A 9,049-nucleotide genomic window follows, 5' to 3' on the forward strand; every position below is an offset into this window, starting at 1 on the left:
GCCACCAAGGAATGGTCGAACTCTTTCCTATCTGCCAGATTGGATGTGCCTGATTTGAATCAAATTTTGTTCAAATAAACTCTTAAAAATTTCAGCATGCCTCTGTTTATCTTTCAACATTGTCCTTTTATGCTTGGCTTATTCCACTTAGCATGATGTTTATCTGTTCATCTGCAGGTGCACATGGGCTCTTTCCACCTTTTGGCTATTGTGAATAACGCTACACTGAACGCCCACTGACATACAAGCATCTGTGTGAGACCCTGCTTCCAATTATTTTGGTATTTACAGAGGAGTGGAATTGCTGGGTCATATGGTAATTCTAGTCGTCGTTTTTTGAGGAATCACCAAATTTTTCTAATAGTGGTTGTGCCATTTTACATCCCTGCCAGCGATGCAAGAGTGTTCTAATTTCTCATATTTTCACCAATATTTGTAATTTTCCATTTTTTCCCTCATAATAGCCATCCTAATGGGGGTGACATCATATCTCACTGTGGTTTTGATTTGTATTTTCATAATGACTAGTGATGTTGACCATCTTTTCAGGTGGTTATTGACTACTTGCATATCATCTTTAGATAACATCTATTCAAGTCCTTTGCCCATTCTTGAATTTGGTTGGTTGGTGTCATTGAATTGTAGGAATTCTTCGGGTCTCCTGGATATTAGTCCCTCATTAGATATACAATTTGCAAATATTTTCTCCCATTTTGTGAGCTCCCTTTTGACTTCCTTGATAGTGTTCTTTGATGCACAGATTTTTTATTCTGATGAAATCCAATTTATCTATTTTTTTCATTACCTGTTCTTTTAATGTCAAACTTAACAAATCATTGCTTTTCTCTAAGAGTATGAAAATTGCATCGATGATTTCTTCTAAGAGTTTTATAGTTTTAACTTTTGAATTTAAATCTTTGATCCTTTTATTTGTATATGATGTCAGGTAAGGCTCTAACTTCATTCTTTTGTATCTGGATATTGAGTTTTCTCAGCACCATTTTTTGAAAAGATTCTCTTTTCCCCATTAAATGGCCTTGGCACTCTTGAAAATCAACCGAGCATGCATGTGGAGATTTACTTCTGGGCTCTCTATTTCATTGGTCTGTCTTACTCGTACGCCAATACCACACTGTTCTCATTCCAGTACTTTTATAGTACATCTTGCAAATCAGAAGGTGAGTCCCCCCAGCTTTCTTCTTCTTTTCCAAAATTGTTCTGGCTATTTAGAGTCCCTTGAGATTCCATATAAACTTTAGGATGGGCTATTCTATTTCTCTAACAAAACACTATTGGGATTTTCATAGGGATTACCTTGAATCTGTAGACCACTCTGGGTAGTATTGCCATTTTAACAATACGAAGTCCTACAATCAAAAACATGGAATGTCTATTTATTTAGATTTTCTTTAATTTCTTTCAGCAGCATTTTGAAGCAAGAAGCAATCAGGCAGCACCTTCAGCACTTCCCTTGGAAGTTTCATCTGCTAAATATTCAAGTTCATCATTTCCAAGTTCTGCTTTCCATTAAAAATGGGTTATGATCCCACTAAGCTTCCCATGACTATTTAACAAAGATTCCTCTTACTCCTCGTTTCCAGTAACACGTTCCTATCTTTCTTCTGAGCCCTCTCTGGCAACATTCTTAATGTCCATATTTCTGCTAACAGCTGGTTGAAGACACTTTTGGCTTTTTCTGTTATGCTCGCCGACTCAGTGGACATGAATTTAGGCAAACTCCAGGAGATAGTGAAGGACAGGGAAGATTAGCGTGCTGCAGTCCATGGGGTTGCAAAGAGGTGGACACAACTTAGCAACTGAACAACTGTGCTCTCTGACATCCTTTCAGTCTTTGCTCACTGCTCAATTCCACAGCCACTTCCACATTTTTAGGATTTGTTACAGCACTGTCTCTCACTCTTGATACCAACATCCATAGTAGTTTTCTACTGCTGCTACAACAAATCACCACAGACTTAATTGCTTAGAAGAAATCAAATTTATTATCTCACAGTTCTGTAGGCCCCAGATCCAATATGGATGTCATCGGGCTAAAATCAAGGCATGAGCAGGGCTGTTGTTTCTTTCTGGAGGCTCAAGCAGAGTCTGTGCCCTGGGTCATTCAGGTTGTTGGCAGAACTAAGATCCTGGTGGTTGAAGGACTGAGGTTTCTGTTTTCCTGCTGGCAGTTACCCAAGGGTCATTCCCAGCTTCTAGAGGCCATCTAGATTCCTTGGATCTTTGGGTGGTGGAAGATCTCTGCCACCATCTTCAAAGCCAGCAGCAGATGATAGTACCTCATACTTTGACCAACTCTCCTGCCCTCCTCTTCCACTTCTTAGGGCTCATGCAATTACACTGGGCCCACCAAAATAATCCAGAACAATCTTCCCATTGTAATGTCTTTCAGCTTAATTCCAGCTTCAAAATCCTTTCTGCTATGGACTATAATATATTTATAGATTCCATGGATATCTTGAGGACTATTGTTCTGGCCTACTGCAGACTCTCTTTGACCAACTCCTGCCCCCATCCCCAGCCTGCTGTCTCCTGTGCCTCAGATTTCCTTTTCTCCCCTGAAATCCTGAGCACCTTACAGTTCCTGCAACAGGTCAAAGTCTCTTTCCCCACCTGGCCCTTGTATGTGCTTATCCTTCTGCCTGGAGCTCTCCTCCTCCTCTTCTCACCCCACTCATCCTTCAGGTCCCAGCAGTCAGCCCTGCTCCACCCCAACTGGGCTAGCATACCTCTCTGCAGAGAAATTGCCTTTTTGAGTCTGCTTCACCACCACCTCCACCCTACCCTGTCTGTGAGTGGGTGAGGAAGGAGCCGGTTCTCCTCTGTACATCAGCAGATCCTGATGCCTAGCCTGTGGTAGAGCCCCAACCAGTAACGCTGAAGAAGCTGAAGTTGAACGGTTCTATGAAGACCTACAAGACCTTTTAGAACTAACACCCCAAAAAGATTTCCTTTTCATTATAGGGGACTAGAATGCAAAAGTAGGAAGTCAAGAAACACCTGGATAACAGGCAAATTTGGCCTTGGAATACAGAATGAAGCAGGGCAAAGACTAATAGAGTTTTGCCAAGAAAATGCACTGGTCATAACAAACACCCTCTTCCAACAACACAAGAGAAGACTCTACACATGGACATCACCAGATGGTCAACACCGAAATTGGATTGATTATATTCTTTGCAGCCAAAGATGGAGAAGCTCTATACAGTCAGCAAAAACAAGACTAGGAGCTGACTGTGGCTCAGACCATGAACTCCTTATTGCCAAATTCAGACTGAAATTGAAGAAAGTAGGGAAAACCACTAGACCATTCAGGTATGACCTAAATCAAATCCCTTATGATTATACAGTGGAAGTGAGAAATAGATTTAAGGGCCTAGATCTGATAGATAGAGTGCCTGATGAACTATGGAATGAGGTTCGTGACATTGTACAGGAGACAGGGATCAAGACCATCCCCATGGAAAAGAAATGCAAAAAAGCAGAATGGCTGTCTGGGGAGGCCTTACAAATAGCTGTGAAAAGAAGAGAAGTGAAAAGCAAAGGAGAAAAGGAAAGATATAAACATCTGAATGCAGAGTTCCAAAGAATAGCAAGAAGAGATAAGAAAGCCTTCTTCAGCGATCAATGCAAAGAAATAGAGGAAAACAACAGAATGGGAAAGACTAGAGATCTCTTCAAGAAAATCAGAGATACCAAAGGAACATTTCATGCAAAGATGGGCTTGATAAAGGACAGAAATGGTATGGACCTAACAGAAGCAGAAGATATTAAGAAGAGATGGCAAGAATACACAGAAGAACTGTACAAAAAAGATCTTCACGACCCAGATAATCACGATGGTGTGATTACTGACCTAGAGCCAGACATCCTGGAATGTGAAGTCAAGTGGGCCTTAGAAAGCATCACTACGAACAAAGCTAGTGGAGGTGATAGAATTCCAGTTGAGCTATTCCAAATCCTCAAAGATGATGCTGTGAAAGTGCTGCACTCATTATGCCAGCAAATTTGGAAAACTCAGCAGTGGCCACAGGACTGGAAAAGGTCAGTTTTCATTCCAATCCCAAAGAAAGGCAATGCCAAAGAATGCTCAAACTACCGCACAATTGCACTCATCTCACACGCTAGTAAAGTAATGCTCAAAATTCTCCAAGCCAGGCTTCAGCAATACGTGAACTGTGAACTTCCTGATGTTCAAGCTGGTTTTAGAAAAGGCAGAGGAACCAGAGATCAAATTGCCAACATCGGCTGGATCATGGAAAAAGCAAGAGAGTTCCAGAAAAACATCTATTTCTGCTTTATTGACTGTGCCAAAGCCTTTGACTGTGTGGATCACAATAAACTGTGGAAAATTCTTCAAGAGATGGGAATACCAGACCACCTGACCTGCCTCTTGAGAAATTTGTATGCAGGTCAGGAAGCAACAGCTAGAACTGGACATGGAACAACAGACTGGTTCCAAATAGGAAAAGGAGTACATCAAGGCTGTATATTGTCACCCTGTTTATTTAACTTATATGCAGAGTACATCATGAGAAACGCTGGGCTGGAAGAAACACAAGCTGGAATCAAGATTGCCGGGAGAAATATCAATAACCTCAGATATGCAGATGACACCACCCTTATGGCAGAAAGTGAAGAGGAACTCAAAAGCCTCTTGATGAAAGTGAAAGTGGAGAGTGAACAAGTTGGCTTAAAGCTCAACATTGAGAAAACGAAGATCATGGCATCCGGTCCCATCACTTCATGGGAAATAGATGGGGAAACAGTGGAAACAGGGTCAGACTTTATTTTTCTGGGCTCCAAAATCACTACAGATGGTGACTGCAGCCATGAAATTAAAAGACGCTTACTCTTGGAAGGAAAGTTATGACCAACCTAGATAGCATATTCAAAAGCAGAGACATTACTTTGCCAACAAAGGTTCATCTAGTCAAGGCTATGGTTTTTCCTGTGGTCATGTATGGATGAGAGAGTTGGACTGTGAAGAAGGCTGAGCGCCAAAGAATTGATGCTTTTGAACTGTGGTGTTGGAGAAGACTCTTGAGAGTCCCTTGGACTGCAAGGAGATCCAACCAGTCCATTCTGAAGGAGATCAGCCCTGGGATTTCTTTGGAAGGAATGATGCTAAAGCTGAAACTCCAGTACTTTGGCCACCTCATGTGAAGAGTTGACACATTGGAAAGGACTCTGATGCTGGGACGGATTGGGGGCAAGAGGAGAAGGGGACGACAGAGGATGAGATGGCTGGATGGAATCACTGACTTGATGGACGTGAGTCTGGGTGAACTCCAGGAGTTGGTGATGGACAGGGAGGCCTGGTGTGCTGCGATTCATGGGGTCGCAAAGAGTCTGACACGACTGAGTGACTGATCTGATCTGATCTGATCTGATGGTAGAGGAAGGGAGGAAGGGGGCGGTGAGGGTCCCTTGGGGAGGTTTAGCCCTCATCCTGCTTCCGAGGGGTCTTAGAGCAAGAGCCACTTAGATGCCTCCACATGTTTGAGATGTCATAAAGATGAAGGCTGCCAGGGCCCACCCTCTAACCCCCAGCCCCAGCTTAGGCCCTGCAGACTCAACCAGGAGCCCTAGCTGACTCAGCCACATGGTCACCTCTGGGCTGCCCTCCCCAGACCACCCACATCTGCCCTGATGGCCAAGTCTCCTCCCCACCACACTGGGGACCCCTGAGAAGCCCCAGAGAAGCAGTTGTATTTGTGAGCGTGATCCCTAAAGAGGAGGGCTGAGTTGGGATGGGGGGTGATGGAGCAGTGTGAGCCAGCCCAGGCCCCACCTGCCCCGCCATCGAGGGGCACTGAGGCCTCAATGGGTCTGCTGGCTCAAAAAGTAGGAAAGGGGCATAGGGTCCCGACAGGTCTGAGAGAACGAGACACACTGGCCTGAGCCTGGTCCAACAAACCACAACAAGCCACCAGGCAGAGAGAGGAAAGTGTTGGGTCACCCGGTCTGGGCGGGAGTCCCCTTTATTTGGGAGCGCTGCTGGGCGGCTAGACGCTGCAGGTGGCACTCAATATGCAGCAGGAGGGAATCCAGCATATGCAGGACGCCGAGGAGGAGGGCGCGGTCTGAGATTGGGCCCCGTCGTTTCCAAGTGGTGCAGGGGTGGGCAGCCAGCTGCGGATGCTGAGGACAGGACCGAGAGGCAGGAGTGAGAACAGAGGGAAGGGACAGAGGCATGCTGGGAAGCAGGGGCTTAGGGTGATAGAGGATCAGGGAGCGGCCGATGTGGCCTCGTGTGGTCGTGGGCCCCACGCAGGCTGGGTGAGGGCTAGAGATATTACAGGGGGAAGACGGGACAGGTACCCCCCACCATGGGAAATGGCCAGGGGGAGGATGGGATAGGGTACCACCCATAGGAAATGGCCAGGGACTGTTGGCTGTGGACAGACGTAAGGCCCCTGGGGAGGAAGGGATGAGGGAGGGGCGGCAGGAGACATGAGTGGGGGGATGGGTAGAACAGAGGTAAGAGGTGGTGGGGACGGAGCCTGGCTCACCTCGCTCTTAGAGGCCTGTGAACGCCGCCGCTGCATCAGCGCACGGCTGAGCATCAGCATCATGGTCGTGGTGACTGTGACCCCAGCCACCGGGTAGATGCGGTTCGTCCCCAGGCCCATCCAGTAGCCAGGACAGCCCAGGCTGCTCTCACAACCCTCCAGGCTGCTTGGCTGGCACCCCCAGGGCTGTAAGTCCAGGCCCACCTGGTACCACATGGGCCGTGACCAGGCGTGGGTGCAGATGGGCATCGTCAGTAGAAGCAGCCATGGCAGGAAGGACTGTATGTGCAGCATGGCGGCAGCAAGTGCCAGGGCCGGAACCTGGGCGCCTGGCAACAGGCAAACACCCCTCCCCCGGGGGAGCAGGCGAGGCAGGAGGTTCCGGCTGGGCCCATGGCTTTCAGGAGGGGCAGTGCGGCCAGGAACCATGGGATGGGGGGCAGGCTGGGGGTCCAGAACCGAAGGCATGCCCCCTCTCCCCTCCTCCTCACCTAGCATCCAACCCCTAAAATTCTAGCCCCCACAACTCCTAATGCTGCTCTCCACCGGTGACACGCCAATCAAGCCAAGTATAGACGTGCTCCCTGCTTCCCAGACTCAGCCCCAAGGACCACTCGTGAACACCCAAAAATGCGGGCACATACTCTCAGGAAAGAAGCCTGAAGGCTTGCCCTGGCCTGTGAGGCGCTCCGTGCCCTGGTCTCCCCTGCTGACCCATGCAGACCACACTGGTGTTCCTGGAACACACCCTACGCCAGAAGCACTGTCCAAAAAGATGACTGGATGGCAGCTCAAGTGTCACCTGCTCCCTGAGCCTCCCTTCTAGAACCGTCCTGGGTCACACAGTCCCGTCTCTCTCACATGACCCTGCTTTACTTTCTTCAAAGCATCTCTAAATACAGGTACACCTCAAAGATACTGTGCTTCAGTTCTAGCCCACCAAAATACATAAAGCGAGTTGCGTGACTTTTTTTGGTTTTTCAGTGCATATAAAAGTTACATTTACACTACACGGTATTCTATGAAGCATGGAATAGCATCATGTCTAGGAAAAAGTACATACCATAGTAAAAAAAAAAATCACTTTATTGCTAAAAATTGCGAACCGTCATTGGAGCCTCCGGCAAGTCATAGCACTAACAAAGATTACTGATCACCGATCCTCATAACAAATATAACAAATTGAAAAAGTATGAAATACTGTGAGAATCACAACATGACAGAGACACAAAGTGAGCAACTGTTGGAAAAATGGTATTGAGAGACTGGCTCCAATGCAGGGTTGCCACAAACCTTCAATCTGTAAAAAAAAAAAAAAAATACAGGGCAATACACAAAGTCTCCCTGTAACTGCAGGCCCATGTTTGTGGTTTCCCTGCCACTCCAGCACCTATGCTTCACTTAACCAGTATTTACCCAGCACCTCCAGGTGCCAGGCACTGTTCCTTGTAGCTGGAGACTGTGACATCGTGACAGGCAGCGTGACTGCGTGACAAAGCACCCTGACTTCCTGGGCAAGGATGTGGGGGGGCCGGCAGTGGGGGCAAGGCACTGAAGGCCAGGAGAGAAACAGCCAGGCAAGGGGGCCCCCTCCGCTGGCCCAGCACCTGAAAAGGGCAGGCTCACGTGTTTCGGCAGGTGACGCGAGTCTAGAGCTGCCACAAGCTATCTGTGGCATTCGCTCATTGAATACTCATTAAGCAACCCACAAAGTGGGTACTATTCTCATTCTCTCCTGAGGAGGACAGAGGCCCAGAAAGATTGGACCCCTCAGCCTAGCCCTGATCACTCAGCATCAGCTGGCCCAAAGGACCACTGCTGTCCACAGGGCCACACGCCCAGATGTCAGTGTTTTATGGCTGAAATCAACACGTGGTTCTTGGCCGACAGTGACCTGCAAAGTCCAGATAGTCTAGTTATAGGAATAGGCAATTTTTCCCCAGGTAAAACAATCACGCGCATTCTTTTTTTCTTTCGACCGTGCTGTGTGACTCGTGGGATCTTAGTTTCCCAGCCAGGGATCATATCCTCACCCTTGGCAGTGAAAGCTGAGTCCTAACCACGGGACCGCCAGGGAATGCCCACAATCTCCTCACTGCAGGTGTTCTGAACGCAGGTGTTCACAGCACACTGAATGCAGATGTTCACAGCACAGCCCCCGGGGGCTGCCCAGTGGCACCTGGCATGCCCTCACCTGCTTAGGTGTCCTTGTGAACAGGTTTATTCTCGAGAAGCAGCTCTGATTCCAGCCACTTTATAGACGAGGACACAGGTGCCAAGGGCTGCATGCAGCAGGGGATGGATGGGGTGCGGAATGTGGACTGGGGATGTCCCTGCCCTGGGCCTGGCCCCCCAGCTTCACACTCCCCCTGTTCCACACTCCCCCTGCCTGATCCTGCCCTCCCCAAACTTTTCCCCCAACTTCTGACTCCAGTTCCAACTTTGGGGTGTAGGAAGGGTCAGAAGCCAGGGCTGCGGACCACACCCTCGCCCCACCAAGCCACAGCAGACCCTGG

General features: G+C 47.9%; 1 protein-coding gene across 1 annotated transcript; it reads right to left on the reverse strand.

Annotated features, from left to right (window-relative positions):
- Nucleotides 1-5,966: 5,966 nt before the first annotated feature.
- TMEM89 (transmembrane protein 89) lies at nt 5,967-7,516 on the reverse strand. Its single transcript, XM_027523816.1, has 2 exons — nt 6,534-7,516; nt 5,967-6,162 (listed from the first exon to the last, which is right to left on the reverse strand). The coding sequence occupies exons 1-2, from the start codon at nt 7,029-7,031 to the stop codon at nt 5,977-5,979; spliced, it is 684 nt and encodes a 227-aa protein (XP_027379617.1). The 5' UTR covers nt 7,032-7,516; the 3' UTR covers nt 5,967-5,976.
- Nucleotides 7,517-9,049: the final 1,533 nt, after the last annotated feature.

This window comes from Bos indicus x Bos taurus, chromosome 22 (assembly GCF_003369695.1).
Source record: "Bos indicus x Bos taurus breed Angus x Brahman F1 hybrid chromosome 22, Bos_hybrid_MaternalHap_v2.0, whole genome shotgun sequence".
Classification (NCBI taxonomy): domain Eukaryota; kingdom Metazoa; phylum Chordata; class Mammalia; order Artiodactyla; family Bovidae; genus Bos; species Bos indicus x Bos taurus.

Coding starts and splice junctions, on each gene's coding strand:
- TMEM89 (XM_027523816.1), bottom strand. CDS start 7,031: ATGCTAGGTGAGGAGGAGGGGAGAGGGGGCATGCCTTCGGTTCTGGAC. Junction 6,163..6,533: donor CACAGGCCTCTAAGAGCGAG/GTGAGCCAGGCT, acceptor TCCTGTCCTCAG/CATCCGCAGCTGGCTGCCCA.